The 17,197-nt window shown below is 32.1% G+C and overlaps 4 protein-coding genes across 4 annotated transcripts; 2 read left to right on the plus strand and 2 right to left on the minus strand.

Moving 5' to 3' along the window:
• Positions 1-860: 860 nt before the first annotated feature.
• Positions 861-2,250, minus strand: LOC107189888. The gene is made up of 6 exons (XM_015578567.1): positions 1,962-2,250; positions 1,665-1,809; positions 1,433-1,597; positions 1,235-1,369; positions 1,020-1,154; positions 861-944 (listed from the first exon to the last, which is right to left on the minus strand). Exons 1-6 carry the CDS (start codon positions 2,231-2,233, stop codon positions 861-863), a joined length of 936 nt encoding a protein of 311 aa, XP_015434053.1. The 5' UTR covers positions 2,234-2,250.
• A 282-nt stretch (positions 2,251-2,532) lies between these two features.
• Positions 2,533-9,722, plus strand: LOC107189889 (sperm-associated antigen 6). The gene is made up of 10 exons (XM_015578568.1): positions 2,533-2,557; positions 2,718-2,980; positions 3,067-3,277; positions 3,354-3,532; positions 3,596-3,769; positions 3,825-3,977; positions 4,036-4,185; positions 4,259-4,417; positions 8,480-8,625; positions 9,575-9,722. The coding sequence occupies exons 1-10, from the start codon at positions 2,533-2,535 to the stop codon at positions 9,720-9,722; spliced, it is 1,608 nt and encodes a 535-aa protein (XP_015434054.1).
• A 509-nt stretch (positions 9,723-10,231) lies between these two features.
• LOC107189942 (U3 small nucleolar RNA-associated protein 18 homolog) lies at positions 10,232-12,541 on the plus strand. Its single transcript, XM_015578637.1, has 7 exons — positions 10,232-10,714; positions 10,787-11,008; positions 11,081-11,252; positions 11,315-11,500; positions 11,562-11,753; positions 11,820-11,988; positions 12,078-12,541. Exons 1-7 carry the CDS (start codon positions 10,548-10,550, stop codon positions 12,539-12,541), a joined length of 1,572 nt encoding a protein of 523 aa, XP_015434123.1. The 5' UTR covers positions 10,232-10,547.
• A 1,189-nt stretch (positions 12,542-13,730) lies between these two features.
• Positions 13,731-15,756, minus strand: LOC107189983 (deformed epidermal autoregulatory factor 1). Its single transcript, XM_015578682.1, has 4 exons — positions 15,472-15,756; positions 14,534-15,025; positions 14,004-14,465; positions 13,731-13,931 (listed from the first exon to the last, which is right to left on the minus strand). Exons 1-4 carry the CDS (start codon positions 15,736-15,738, stop codon positions 13,731-13,733), a joined length of 1,422 nt encoding a protein of 473 aa, XP_015434168.1. The 5' UTR covers positions 15,739-15,756.
• Between the last annotated feature and the right edge of the window lie 1,441 nt (positions 15,757-17,197).

Below are 17,197 nucleotides of genomic sequence, written 5' to 3' on the forward strand. Positions count from 1 at the left end.
TACGACGGTACATTATTTAATCTAGAGCATACAAAATTCTCTACCGCCAGGATTAAGATTTGTAAAATCCATGGATAACATAATTGAGAATAACATCGATGTTTTTTGAAATGTCTCAACACTTTAAATTTTAATGTTTCTCCCATTAACGTGTACTTATCGTGTACGGATAAAATCTAAACGATTATTTTACGCATGCGAGCTGTGGAGCATATTAACATTTTGAATTTTTGTACATACAGATACAATTCATTGTTGTCAATTTTTATTCCTCATGCACAAGATAAGATTTACGTGTAAATAAATTGAAAAAATCATTTAATGTTGTGTAAAATGGAAACTTTTGATTCTGTACAATTGCAATGGAAATCAATTGTGCATCTTCTTGTAATTTTGTATCAAATCATTTTTGAAAAGTAGAACAGAATTTCATTAGAAGACACGATTTCCACGGTGATCCATAAACCCACCTATTACAATTTGCTTTGCAATCTTTTGTTATAGATCCTATGAACTGTTCTTAGTATCATCACTATTCTGTATAGCACAATCAAATAATTGCTACGATTATGCCGTAACTTAAAAATCATATTTATTTCGAATAAGAAAACATTAAAAGCGGAAATAAAGTCTACTGTAAAGGCTTAAGTTACAGATTAGATTTTGAAAATTCATGATATTCTGACAGGTAATGTACGAAATAAAAACACATAAACCCATTTTCTGTGAAGAGTATTGTTAAGGAACACATGTTGTAAAATAAAATTGTATAATATTTGTGGCTATGAAATGGAATTATTCCATCTTTCACAGTGTATAAATTGTAGCAGTCATTCAATAAATGTTTTATATACAATTTATCATAAGCAGTCGGGTTTTTGATCCAATAATCTTGAAAAATCCTCTTTTGTAAATCTTAGTTGCCCAATAGCAATTAAGCATGCCTGTGGAATGTAATACAGAAATAGAACAGGTTTTTGCTGCAATTATGTACAACACTATATATAACATATACACACGTTTTGCTTCTTTAAGTTATCTATAATTAACATTTGTTTTTTAAATACATGGACTATTTCTGAAAGTTGTTTCCCCAGATTGTTCACTGTAAGTCTTTTATCATTCTGTAGTTTCCTTACTTGATTTCTCAATTCCTAAACATACATCAAGCTAAATAAATATCTAAAGTAATATAATTTTTAATTTGTATTAAATATACTTTGGGGAAATATACCTTTTCTTCTATTTGAGAACATTTAAGTACACTTCTGAGTTTATCATTATTTTCTAAAGATCTGTTTAATCTTGTACTATAATTATTTGACTGTTGACTCAATATTTTTATTTGTTTCTGTAGTTTATCTAAATCCTATTAAAAGTTAAACATTAAAAACTCATAAAATGATACTTATATCTATTCTCAATTCGATACCTTTTTTATAATTGAATTTTCATTATTTAATGCCAAAGACTGACACTGCAATTCCTTATTTGTATTCTCTAACTTTGTAATTATATCTTTCAGTGATTCTATTTCATTCTGTGATTTTGTTTCAAATTTTTTATGTTCAATTTCCAAGTCCTTGTAAACATCACACTGCAATATAAAATGAATTATAAATTGGTAAAAAATTGTTCTTACTTATTCATAAAACTTTAATTACCTTCTTTCTGTATTCACATTGCAATGTTTGCAATTCCTTCTGTAATATATCTATTTTCGATTTAAATAGATTAACAATGGTTGCATTTGCTAAATTTCCTTTCTTCCATACTTCACCTTTGTGATCTTTCTGTGCTTCTATTTTCCTATTGGATATGATATGAATTGAAAAAAGAACTTACGGAATAAAGTACAAATTTACGTCGCCATATTTTACAAAATTAACATAAATGTAAAATACTATTTTGAAGTAAATATAACACGGGTAAACAACTGTACTTATTGATCTTTTGCTTACAATTTTGAAGATACTTCATCAAATATGTATGGCAAGGATGTATTTCGTTTAACTGAAACCTGTAAATTATCTCTTCCTACTATTATTGTATTTTCTGAAAATTCGGTTTGTTCATTCACAAAATTTCTGTATCGTATTTTTGAATTGGAACACTCATCATTGTACGTGTTTATAACATGGTCTATATTTTTCATTAAATCATGAGCCTTCTGTTCGATTTCCTTGTTCATTTGACGAAATCCTTTCTCTTTGATTAACAAATCCTCAGTCATCTTTCAACGTAGATAATAATTTTAGTATTCAATATTAAAATGCAAATACAAATCGTGATATCTAACTAAATTTCTTTACAATATTTTTCTATTCGACAATTCATGTTGGTACGCTATTCCATTCAAGCAAAACACCTGCTTATTTTTGTTTATATTTAGGATCATTGCGCTATACATACCGTGCGCGAAAGGCGGCAGTTTTTCGTTTTCAAACATACGATAGTTTCATAAAAGCAACCAAGAAAGCATTAGAAGCCTGAATATTATAGTATAATGTTTAAAATCCTTTTGTAAACGAAATGACAGCACGTTCAATTTTACAAGGTACCTACTGTTTAAAGCGTTACAACGAACAATGTTTCTCAAAGAAATGTGACGGTCCATCGCGATGACAGTTTGTGCAAGATTTGTAATAAATAGACTGCGGGATTGAAGCATTTGTGTAAAACTGTGGAATTGTATGAAACAAAAATTTCTTTTACAGTTTTCGATCAGTATCAAAAAGCTCGTCTACTTTTCGTGCAATCTGTCGCTGATTATGCCTCTAGACCAAACAATATAGAATGTTTAGAAGCTGCTGGAGTTTTAGACCTCTTACGTCCCTTACTCACAGATCTTGTGCCTTCTATTCAACATATGGCAGCTATAGCATTAGGAAAAATAGCAAACAATGACCATAGGCTGGCTGAAGCTATTATAAGGAAAGATATCTTACCTCAATTATTGAAAAATATTGGTAAACAAAATGTACGTATGTACAACAATTATACGTATATTAACTATGTAAAAAATGTATTCCTCTTTCATGATTTGTGTTGTAACATTTGTTTCAGAAATTTTATAAGAAAGCAGCTTTGTTTGTTACTCGTGCAATAGCAAAGCATTCTCCTGAATTAGCATCTGTAATAATTCAAAGTAATGGATTGGAGATCATTATACTTTGCTTAGAAGATTTTGATGCTGTTGTGAAGGAAGCTGCAGCTTGGGCATTAGGATACATTGCAAGGCACAATCAAAATTTAGCTCAAGCTACAGTTGATGCAGGTATACTATCATAGGCCTACTACCATAGTAATTATAGTCTAAATAGAAGTTTACACATCCATTCCATAAACCGCAGGTGCAGTTCCCCTTTTGGTTCTATGTCTGCAAGAACCGGAATTATATTTGAAACAAATTGGTGCATCTGCTCTTTGTGACATAAGCAAACATGATAAAGATCTTGCAGAAGTTGTTGTTGATGCTGGAGCTGTTCCTTTTCTTGCAAAAGCATTATCTAATCCTGATGCTAAGCTAAAGGTGAAATAGAAGTAGATATTGTATCATTTTTTAATATAATCTTAATCTTAACGATATATATAGCGTCAAGTCCTTTCTGCATTGAGCAGTATAGCAAAACACTCTGTACACCTGGCAGAATCTATCATTGAAGCTGAGGTGTTTCCTGATGTTCTTGTACATATGGCACATCCTGATGAATGTGTTGTTAAAGCTGCAGCAACACTAACCAGAGAAATTTGCAAGCATACAATAGAAGTAAAGTAATCAGATTGCAATCTTTTAATCACATAATAATTATATTTATTTTTAGATGGCCCAGCTCATTGTAAATATTGGTGGTCTCGGTGCACTTGTTGAATTAATTAATACATCAAAATTAACAGCCAAATTACCAGCAATTATGGCAATTGGTTATATTGCTGGACACTCCGATCAGTTAGCTATTGCAGTTATCGGATCTAATGTAAGACACAGTAGTACTTCTGTTATTAAAATACTCTAATTAAAAATATTCACTTCAGGGAGTTATTCAATTAGCTAATGTATTACACGAAGAAAAGGATGAACATACACTGGCAATCACCACATGGGCAATTGGTCAAATTGGTAAACACACACCAGAGCACGCAAAAGCAGTTGCAGCTGCAAATATTCTTCCAAAGCTACTACAAGTACAATTCAATGTTGTTTACTCTGTATTACTTTTAGTTGTGCAATATTATAAAGTTTACGTATAATTTTCAGCTTTATAATGATCCAAGTAGCTCACAGGATCTCAAACTGAAATGTAATGTAACACTAAAGCAAATACTACAACGATGCATGTATATTGAAGCATTGGAGACCTTACTACACGATGCACCACCTAATATTTTGAAATATCTACTTGGACAATTTAGTAAGGTAAGAGATGCAATAGTATATTAACTGGTATATAATTCTTTACTTTATACATATTTTTTACAAGTTGTACTTTGAACTAACAAACTAAAGCATAACAGTACAATAAATGAAACAGTATCTGTGTTATAACTTGTAATTAACACATTTATGTTTTATTATTTTTTGTGTACAATTGTAAAATAAATTATATGAATGTTACTGTTTAGTGACCATTTTGCCTCTCAGTTATATAATAACTAAGTTACAATATAACAAATAATATCTTTTATATACACAAAACGTGATCAAGCTATACAATGTTACTCTATCGAAGAATTGGTCAAACAGCTGTATAATGTTAATAGTTCTCTTTTATCACATAAAAGCTATTATACCACAAATAGCGTCCTAATATATAATATACAGACAGTACAGTGTGTTATTCGATATCTTATAATTATTCTTATCATATCTAGTATTCGTTTCTTCTCTTTGTTTTCCAATTATTTAAAGATGGTACAAACTTTAATTTGATTCTACTCAACATAAATGTTGAACATTACATACTCTTAGTATAAAGTAATAGTATACTTCGATATGCTGTGTGTCATTACATTTGTTTGACAATTAGCATAATAGAAAGTGAAAAAATTAGTAGTAGCATAAAGTAGTCAAGAGTTTTTCCATTTAATGTATCTCTAATAAATATTATGGCACATTTCAAGGCCCAAAAAAGCACATTTCTCAGTCTTACGACAGTGAATAGTTCGGTTAAAGTACGTGGACGATTGAATTATCAAATGCTTTTCGTTTAAAAATTTTTATTGAAATATGAAATATTTGAACATACTTTTTATCAAGCTACTCTTTATTTGCATCTAGTGTACTATAATGTATTTTCTAATGGCAGTATTTGATGTAAAGAGACTAGACGTACAAAAATTGTAGAGATAGATAACAAAGAATGATCAAGTTAGAAGTAAACATTAATCATTGTTTAATAAAAATATCAGCGTATGTAACTGTTGATCAATAAGGCATGGATTTGATACTTGCAATAATACATTAATATACTGTACAGATCTTAATATTATGTGCCTTGAATAATGTTTTAGATAAATATTAAGCTCATAGACCATAGTACTAATGGTAAATGCAGTTGTGTTCTAAAAAAGTTAATATTCATTCAAATTGTATTGTTAATTTTTATAGAAATATAACTAAAGAAATTTATCAGATGGAATTGGCAGTAGTAGTTATTTCCTCACAATTAAAAACCTTTTTTATTACTTTCTTATTTGCTCATTTATTTAAAATTTTTCGCACTGAATTTTTTTTAATAAAAACTACATTTGCATAATGTACAAAATACTGTAATAAAAAGTATATTAAAATAACTAAATCTTCAAATTTTACCAAGACTTTTGTTGCATAACAATTTCAAATCTTAAAGCAATTAAGCCATATACTCGGTTCAGAGCATGCAATCTGTCCAAGTATCTCTGAAAAGTGAAAAAAATAAACAAATTTTATTATCAAAAAATGCAAAAAATTTGTCCAATTATTTATATAAAGTTACTTTAAATAATGTATTTTTAAATGCTATAATAGATGTTTTTTTTATATAAAGAGCTAAACTGTGAAACAGAAATAACATATTGTGTTATGTATAACTTTTCAGTTGATATAACATTTTCTACAATTTAATATCACTTAACTAGAAAATCTTGCCTTGTAAAAAGTATAATCTCTACAATAATTTGTGCTGATTGTAATTTTGGAATATTCCCATGTAATTTATGATCCCTATTGTGCTACTGCAAATCAAATTTACATGATAGTTATCAGTATATGTATAATGCTATAAAAAGTACATATGATATGATACGTTCATATCTTATTATTTTCATTCTGAAGTACATAAAATCACGTTAATAAGCACATACTTATGATCTACATAGTCATTATGGCAAACAAACTCGAACATAATATACAACAGTTGCACATGATAGAAAGATAAATATTTGCAGTGATAATACCTTGTGTAAGATAAGGTAGTTTTTAAGTAAAGTAAATTAGTAAGTACTGAATCAAGGACATTGTTGCTTTTAAAAAGGAAATCGACATATTCTAATTTGAACTGTTACAAGAATCAAATTACATTTTAAATTTCTTTTTACAAAGCAATAGAAAGATGAATTTGGTCTTCTATTTCATTCATACAACGAAATTATCATTTTATTCATCATTATCATCATTGGGTTTAATACTAGCATAATTGTTCATATTTCTATTCACCCTGAGCATCTTGAGAAAACTGCCTAATACAAGTATAGTCTTCCTGTGTCTTCTGAAAATCCCAGCGTAAAGTTCTTCACGTACATCCCTTCTGTCACTTACATCTGAATCGATACTCGATACAGAGACCACAGAAGGTTTGGCAGAGACCGGCTGATGATAGCTATTGGTCTCTCCCGAATTCAAAATAACACAATGTTGGTTGTTTATCATGTCTATTATTAGACTTCTACTTTTATGTTTAGTACAGTAGATCAGTGTCCTGTATGTTCACGTTTTACAGTAAATTAGCATTTACTTCATAATGCTTAATCAGAAATTACATACAAAATTTATTTCACATGTAGCTTGCGAAATGTCTGTAATTATACTGAATGATCTAGCAAGAAGTTACCTTCTTATAAGTTACAGATTTTTATTTTCCTGCTATCAGACATATTTGCTAGAAATCTGGCACATAGTACTGTGTAAGATGGCGCAATTTGCCTTTTGTATACAATGATATCATATCCTTTTAATCACTTAATTGGTATGTGTTTGAACTTTAAGGCAGCTGTCTTGTTTCATTATCAAAGCCTTACATATCACCAAAGTTCTTCAATAATTTTTAAATTCTTTTCTTATCCTTTATATTTTTTTTTCTTGATAATTATTTTAAATACATTATTAGAGTCGTTGTATTTGAAGCTCTGCTTGGTACTTATTACTTCAATTTTCTTTTTCACATGTTTTGCCTATTTCTAGAATAAATTATTTAAAAACTTGCTTTAAAAATTCAAAAATTCTGACTATGTCATATATGCAAATTGTTTCAGAATAAAACATTGTAATTTGTAATAAAAGAGACACTGGTTTTTAACTTTGTAATTACAATGTTAAAATTACGTCGAATCTTCTTCCGTTTCCGTAGCGGTCGTTGGTTCTTAATATCATATTCGCCTGAAAAAAAAATTAATAATTCATTTTTTATTGCATGGAACGAATTGGAACTCGCTTAGAAAGTTGAAAAAGATCTATAAGTACGCGTCAGCAGGTTTGCGACAAACATAATCTATATATGAGTTTGCTCTGGAATTTTGTTTTCGGAAATACGATATTTTTGGCGGCGTTAAGACAAAAAAAAGTATACGAATTTGGCCTCGGTTGCATCACAGAGGTGTATCATTAATACATCGGACACGATCTTTTTTAACAAGTAGCAAAATAAGCAATAAATTATTTAAATTAAATGTAAATGAATGAATAAGAATATACGGAAAAAATTCTATTCGTTATTAACATCCATTGTTTAACATTAATTGTTCCAAAATGCGTCAGTGGAATACAAAATATGTATACACACGTAATAGAATGCGTCAGTTGCTGCGACAAATATTTACGCGATTACAAAAGTTTCGTAACATATTTTATCTTAATGTCGAGCAATTTGTTATCTTTGTAATTTCTTTTTTTTTACTTTTCAATGCTTAGAATACATACTTCCTTATATTAAAAAATTTTGTTTACATGTACAGATGTTTTTTAATAATATTGATTATTAAGACAGTGTTATAAATTTAAAAAATGAAGAACAGTGTATTAACTTTAAGGCTAATGTATTCAGTGTGCAGGTCAGGTTTCAGAAGCCTTATTCTTAGGTGGATTGCAACATGCAAACTGATTGCTAATAATGTTTCTCTTGCCACCTACTCATGCATACATACACATATACCCCTTGAGAACATTAAAATGTTAAAGAATATACAGCATTTGATTCAATTTCTTGATTACTTTATTTGTACACAGATTTTGCCCCATGATGCCAGGTCAAGAAGGTTATTTGTTACATCCGGTGGTTTAAAGAAAGTACAAGAGATCCAAGCAGAACCTGGTTCAACACTTGCAGAATATATACAAATTATCAATTGCTGTTTTCCAGAAGAAATTGTCAGGTTGTTACTACTATCATACTTTTACCAAGAAATTCTTTTGGTTGATAGTTTCGATGGCTTGTTTTTTATCTGTCATAGTTCTCTAAATACAATTTTACAATGACATTTATTCCAAAGATATGCTATAATTAATAACTTATGGAGGAAAGAGGACTTCATAAGTTTTACATTATGATGCTGTATTACCCAGATATGTATAATTATCTTAAATACTGGTATAATTTTCAAAGTATTTTTATCTTCACCCTAAATTGAATTACTTGAGTTTGTCTAAGATTTCTGAGATTAATAGAAATACTGATACATGTGGAAAAGAGTATGTGCATGTTCAGATAATGGCAACAGTAGATAATCATCAAACACTAGTTGCTTTTGACATAACCCCAGTAGAGGCTTACTTACCAAAGGAATTCGGTAATGTAAATTTTCGTCGATGAAAATGGCCAGTCTTCTTAGAGTAGTTTACACCAACAGCGAATGCAAATAACTGCAGCTGCGTTTCTGGATCTCGCGTGTCTTAATTTAAATCGGGCAGGTAATATACGGCGTAACCGCCATGTTGTCACAGCTGATTACATTGGAAAAATATAAACCACAACTTTAATGGATCAATAATTTTACGCGCACTCGATGATTTGTATAATTCCCATGGAAGTCATTGCCCTTTGTATTCTCATCAGCCAAATATTGATGTAGTATTAGATCATGCTAATGTGAAAATTTGTAAGCCTGTTTTTATCTTTACTTATTATTCTTTACTACAATCCATTCATAAGCGGATGATTAATTATGATGAAGTTTCAGCTTTATACCTTTTACATGCCTGATTTCAAAAGTGGTGATTGATTGCTATATAAATTTTTGTAGAGGTGTTTTGAGATTCATTAATGTACTTTAAAATTTCGGTGTACTACTTTCAAAGTTTAATCATTACGTTTATCGGTATTAGATATTATTCTCCTGGATATCCAGACAGTCTCTTGGAAGCGGTCGAATTGTATCAACCAAAGTGTCCATCACTGTTTGAAATGGAAAGACATTTGTTCTCCGACACCGATTCCAAATCTACTCTGTCGTCTCATCACGAGGATGGTTAAAATATTATTCATCTTAATTGGATCTTAATTATAGATGACTGTTATACATACAAAACTCAGTAAATTTGAGTAATTATTTTACAAACAACGCCGACTGAAACTTTTAATCAGATTTTAATGGACATATGTTTATCAACTCTATTACAATTACGCGCTTTTTAAGAACTTTGCAAAATCGGGATGATGACATGCTCCGATTAAATATATTTCTTCCAGTGGTGTTCAATTATCTATAGAATCCCACTGAATTGTTGATTGTGATACTTATAATTAACATTTTATAATGTATAAAAAGGTTGTCAAAATGATTTGTGGTACCATCTATGATAAAACATTCAAGTTATTAGCCGATTAGTACCATGTTTCCGCCGTTAGATGTTATCGTGCTCCTAAAATTAATTGTTTAACAGCTTGGGTGTTTTGTCGTAGATGGCGTTCTGAGATCTTCTTCATGTCATGTATATATTTATGTTAACATTACAAAATATTAAGTTGTTACACTACAGCTGTTAACTGTGCACTATATCGATTGTGGAGAGTTAGAAATAATGTATATTCATAACTTGTGTGGTTTTTCTGTATTTTTTGTTATACAGTATTGAATATCATTATGTACTTCTAATTGTAAGAGAAAAAGAGAGTTCTCTTCAGACCGACGACTGTGGAGTTGTCAAAGTGAGATAGACAACTATTTTGATCGTGATTACGTTGAAGGATAAGACCGCGTGCAGACAAAATAGTACCGTAAGTGACCGTAAGGTTATGTGTTTAAAACGTATAACAATTTATCAGTTCGTTACCTATCGACTTAAATAAATCATAAAAATGAATGAAATAACCACAAAGAAAAATAAGATGAAGACTCAGAAGTCGGGTGTGGGTGAAAAATTACCAAAAAAGCGTAGGCCCACAAAGACGTTGTATGATAAAAAATTTACTGCGCCCTTAAAAAAAAAACGAAAAAATGAATATGATCCGAAAGAAGAAGCTAGGTATTGTATATGATTTATAAAATTACAGGTAGTATTTGTGTATCTTTAATGAGTGATGTGTTCTGTATACAGATTAGAAAGAATCGTGTTTGGCGATCCAAGTGATATTCTAAACAATTTATCAAGTAGCAAAGATTTCATTGAATCGAGCAAAAGCGACAGTATCAATGCAAATGAAATTATCTCTATAGATGATAATGTCAGTGATGATTCGGATGTACCGAGTGATGACAATATTGATACAAACAGTCAGAATAAAACAGCATGGGTAGATGAAGATGATGAGCAATATTCGTATGTATATTACTTTGTAGTGTCGAGTACTGCTTAATCTATTTAGGAATTGATTATTACATCTTTCAATAGAGTACAAGCTGCAACAAAAGCACAGAATCGAAGATTACCAGCTGATATACCAGAAAAGCTATATAAAGATTTTCTGCATAACAAATATACAAAACTAGTGGGTACTCCAAAGTGGGCTGAGCTTAAGAAGACAGATAAAAAAACTGATGAATTAGATGATGAAATATTAAAGGTAATAAAAGTGTAATATTATTTTCAGTTGTACTCTGTTTAACATACAAGATCTTTCTTCAGCATAGTTGTCATTTGGAAAAACTTAAATTGAAAAACTTACCCAAAAGTATAATTGATATAAAAGCAATGACACCAATTAACAAGGAAACGCATATAGAAGGACCTGTTATATCTAGTCTAGAATTTCATCCATCTTCTACAGTGGCTTTGGTTGCTGGTACTTCTGGAACCCTATCCCTCTTTCAAGTAAATAATTACAAAACATGGTTTTACTTTGAAAATATACTAAATAATCATATAATTACAGATAGATGGTATTGAAAATAATAAATTGCATTCAATGGAATATAAGAAGTTTCCTATCAGTGTGGCAAAATTTTTGAAGAATGGAACAGAAGTTTTAGTTGGTTCTCAATATTATCCACACTGTCATTCCTATAATCTCCTTAGTGGAAAGACATACAGAATACCATTACCACATGGTGTTACTAATATGCAGGTTTGTAGGTTGGTGTTACTAAGTTGACAGGGTGTAGGAATTAACACTTTTATAATAAAAATTTAGAACTTCGAAGTATCACCAGATGGGGAAATTATAGCACTGCCTGGTCGATTGGGAGAAATTTATTTGTTAACAAGTTCATCCAAAGAACTTATTGGTACTTTAAAAATGAATGGGAGGTGTAGAGCTGTATGTTTTACACCAGATAGTAAGACACTGATTACACATGGTGGTAAGTATCATATATACATGTATCTTTCCATTTACTTTAGTACATTACAATAATAGTTTTATTTTTCATTCTGTTAATGGTAACTGTAGATAGTTGCGAAATGTATATATGGGATATAAATAGTCGCTCGTGTATACATCGCGCTGTAGATGACGGATGTCTATCTTGTGCATCGATTTCAATGTCTCCAAGTGGTCAGTTTGTAGCGACTGGTAGTAAACAAGGTGTCGTCAATTTGTATGACTCAAAAACAGTGTTGCAAAATCGAAATCCTGTTCCGTTAAAAATTCTTCTGAATCTTGTAACGTCTATTACGAGTTTGAAGTTTAATTCTTATTCTGAAATATTAGCGATGGCTTCTGATAAAAAATATAATGCATTCAAAATGGTGCATTTGCCATCGTTTACCGTCTTCTCAAATTTTCCGACATTTCAAACCACTATATCAATGCCTGAAGCTATTGACTTTTCACCCGGTAGTGGTTATTTAGGCATTTCCAACAGATCTGGTAGTGCTTTTCTGTATAGGTTAAAGCATTATGGAAATTATTAGGTATGTACTTTGTATGCTATGTGACGATATTAAAATGTTTTTAATCAATAAGTATAAGTTGAGTCATTGATGTCAGCATTTTATATATGATCATTAAATTTATTGATAAATCAAGATATGTATAGATCTACCAGTTAAAAATAGTATTGGTGGATTAAAACAAATGAATTTCTGTAATCTACCTGATAAAAATCTCTACTGCATAAAATCGAGTAACCAATGTTTGTCATGTATTTTACTTTAGGAAATGTGTTAAAAACACTAGATAAATGATACATCTTCAACTATATATCACGTTTATCATTTATTTATATTTATCAGAATTTATGTGAATTTCTTTCAATGATTTGTATACTATGTACAGAAAACTACAAACTAACTTTTACTGGTATTTCAAGTAAGGAGAGATTACGACATTGTTGTACTCAGAAAAAAAATATAGCATTAGTTGTGATTGTTTTTTATGGACAGCGATTGCAAGTATTCACGAAAAAAGAAACTCATAAACTTATGATTGAACGCATTTATAAAGTATAAATTACAGTTTCCATTATTTTTCTAATGTTCTTGTAGTGTTTGTACTAAACATTAATAGCAAAGCAGTATCACTTTTTAAAAATCTTTCTAACAATACAGCATTAGTAAATAATATCTATAAACAGAAAACACACGTGCGATGATGTGTATAAATAACTTCCGTAGAAGCGTAAGCTACCTCCTTTGGTCGGTTTAGATTCTTATTAAAAAAAATGTAAAAGTATATTTATAATATACATATGTATACACATATATTTTTTTTTAGACATAAAAAGTGTGTTACAGATATATACGTGTATACATACACATATGCACGTATATGCGTTTGTAAAGCATATCTCATTGCATTTTTATTTGCATAATCATTTGGTATATGATTGTTTCACCATTTCATTAACGTTTTTCCATGACTTCCAGCCATGATCCTCAAAAAGTTTCGACTTCTGTGTACCTATACTTATACACTATATAATATCATTACACTTTAACTTATTACATGTACAAAATATTTACTAAAGTATTTACAGAACTTTGACCTTCCAGTCATTAAACAAATTTGTTAAGTCTTCGTCTCTTCTTTTAATTTCGACGTTTGTAAGTTAGTTTGTTCAGTTTCTATATTCCTTTGGTGAATAGGTGTGAGGAACACTAGCTATTGGTCCCCGGTAGACGTCGCGAGGGCACTAGTATCTCCACTACTACTTTCTACTATAAGCATTACAGTTTCAGCAGCACCTCTTACACATTCTACTTGGTGACCTGCCCAATCTTTGCGTTGACAAAATGTAGAACAATATGGCGTTCGTCTACATAGAGAACACTCAGCAAATGCTTCTCGGTTGCAATTAGCGCACTAAAAGAAAAAGAAATCGGCAATTATTTAAATACTTTCAACGGGTTTGGAAGCTATTATTTTTAATATTACTTTTTTATTATGTGTATCCGATGCTGGCTGAAGTCCAACTGTTTCAATAACTTCTCCTCTACCTCCTAACTGGGCTACTAAGGCTTGTTCTCTTCTTTGTTGTCTATTTACTTCTTTAGCTTCTTCTAAAGTTCGTCTAAACTCGTAGGCTAGTTTTAACATTTTATTCGACATCTCGTCAAGTTTTTTAAATATATCGTCTGGTTGTCCATTTTCTGTTTGGTGTACAGTTTGAACAACTCCATCTTGATCTTGCGATTGCTGTACAACTAAACCATCCGTTGAAACGAATTGTGGCCACACTTCTTTATCAGGTACAACAACTTCACCATCGCTTTCATCATTATTACTACCATCGCGTGAATTATCACTTTTTATCTTTCGTATAGGCGCATCCCCATCCGACGTATCTCTAGTTCTTTTCCTACGCTTGTAGGGTGTAAATAGTCGAACAGGACCTGTCTGAAATACATAGTATAATAAGTACAATTTGTATAGAGACTAACTATAAATTAAATCAGTAAACTTACCGCACTGTCATCATCACAACATGCCGCACAAGTACAAGAGGTTGCATGTGGTTTCAAGATATGCTCATCAATTAAGGTCTGCAAACTTCTACCACCAAATCTAATGCTGCGTTTCCAATCTTTACTAGATGCTCTCCCACAAAGAGCTTCGAATTCACTTGGTGTATACCAATCCTGTCCAAGTTTGATACATCTTCCTCTAGCTCCAGATCCAAATCTGCTTTTATGCAACTCTGCATTTGTATTTTTACATCTAACAGGCAATACTGCCAAATTAGCAGATTCTGACCAACTGCATATTTGGTGAGTATTTGCTGTAGAGACATGTATTTGTTCAGATTCATGCTCCTCTGTACTGTTTTGAATTACTATGTGAGTAGCTTTTAATTCTCCATTCCAACGTAAAGGATCTGTATCCTTATCATGACGGGGTTCACAAATGAAACCATTATCGACACATAGCATCTGTTTAAACTGCCCCGAACCAGGTAACTAAAAGTGAAAAATATCATCCATTGAAATTGTCTCTATAACAATTATAACACAGGAAAAAGTACCTATATATATATACCTAGGGAGTATTTACATTATGAAATGAGAGTGTATTTCCTTTAAAGTAAATAAAAGCAAATGGATGTAATAAAAGGCACACGTGTCTTTAGCGCGCGAATTTTTATAAACATTCAACAAAAACAAGTGACCAGCTAATGAAACGAACATAGAATTATATTGAAAACTATCGCTGGCTCAAAGCGGTGTGTAGCTGTAGGGAGCTATTACTATGCATCAAGTTTCGCGTGTACACGCGATGAGTAAAACCCCACCTCGTTGGTGGCTCCAAAATCGTTGAATTTTAATATAAGTGTTCTCGTTCTGGGGTAATATATAAAAATAAAAATACGGAAAACTTAAAGGAAAAGGTCCTCGTTGCAACTGACCTGCAACTGGTCCGAGGTGATGACGTTGAAGGTCGTGCCGTTGGTCGAGTTGGCTACACCGATGATAGAGCCAACAGGCAAAGAAACCGGTACCCCGACTCCTGGAACACCAGGAACACCCGGTACCGAAGTGACGCTAGCCGTCACGGCGACGGGATGCGCCTCGTGTTCGGTCGTTAGGGTGGACGCCTCCTCGGTCTCGCTCGTCAACGGTTCGGACATGTCCGGTAGCACGGCGACACTTTCCGATGTTTGAGTCTCCTCCATTTCGGCTGTTCTCGCCTCTCGCACACACTATGGCGTCAGCGCACGCTTAACGCAGCGCCACGATTTTTTGATAGCCGCTGCGATTACTCGCGACTCACGGAACTTCGACTTTTCTGCTCGACGAAGGGACTACAAAGTAACCACGATTAAATTGAAATTACTAAGTGCCATGATCGACAAATGCAACGTTGGATAATCGTACTTTCATTCGTTTTTTGTAAGACTAGCAGCCCGGAATCTTTCTTTACTTCTAACGGTGTAGTTTACAAGTACTCTTCAATGTCGAGTGCCATCTTTACGTGCCTCGAGCAGCGCTCCGTTTGAATTTTCGTTCAGGTGTTTGCATGGTCGGTTAAAATAAGATTGACCTACTATTTTGAAAGATATCCTTTTTACCCTAATTAATAACATGGAGATAATTTAAATTAGACTGTCAGTGGGAGTGTGATCGGTTTCTCGGCGTCATGTGGAATAATATTGTGAAACGTAGCGGTCTTCTCTAACCTATTTCTATGTTGGTTGTGTTAACATTGTGCGTGGAATATTGAATCTTAGTCATTTATCGGATTAATTTTTGTACCGAATAAATGTTAACTTTGTCCGATGAATATAATATTTAAATTATTCATGGTGAACTATGTGCGCGGAAGTGAAAAGATCCTCAAACTACAGTACACCGGACGTAGGCAATTTAGAAGAAGTAGAAGAGATTGAATCGGCTACATTAGGTATACAATGTATACATTTTAGAAATGCTTAGAGGAATAAGAGTAGATTTTATTACGTTAAATGATTTTCAGTGAATTCGGATGAATTGAGAGAAGTAGGATCGATAGAAGAACTGAAAGAGTTATCAACAATTGGTACGCAGACCCCTCTAACGTTGATCAAGCTGACTGTAACGCAATCCCCGTTGGATAGGCAATTTATCGACTCTACGACATCACCGACGCGATTCAGTTATGAAACGACATGCGATTTCAAAGACACCCCAGAGATTGTGAAATCTTTTTCGCGCGCGTTTCTTCGAAGCAAGGTATCTTTATAAGAACTACGTACTCGATAAATTTATAAACAATGGAAGTGAGAGATATTTTCATCGAATTTAGACGTCGATCACGTTACGTCGTGAAGCGATGACTCAAGCAGCACCGCCGCATCCGTCGTTGTTGCAATCGATGCCTACAACTTCGCGAGATACTCTACAAATATCTACTTCGCTTTCCTCGTGTAAATCTGGACCGAGAAACGAAGTTTTAACGGTGACGACTGATTACGGGACACCGTCACCCGATGGGCGTAGCATGTTGGTAGACTCAATTGACGAATCTGGTATACATTTCCCGTGTTTAGCCATGTTGTACGCTTCAATTATTTAGTACCATATAGTACGATTTACACATTTGGTTAAGGTAATCGAGACGTGCATATACCCGTGCAGAATACGTATGAACTTTCC

The sequence above is a fragment of the Dufourea novaeangliae genome, unplaced genomic scaffold, assembly GCF_001272555.1.
Source record: "Dufourea novaeangliae isolate 0120121106 unplaced genomic scaffold, ASM127255v1 scaffold175, whole genome shotgun sequence".
Taxonomy (NCBI): Eukaryota; Metazoa; Arthropoda; class Insecta; order Hymenoptera; family Halictidae; genus Dufourea; species Dufourea novaeangliae.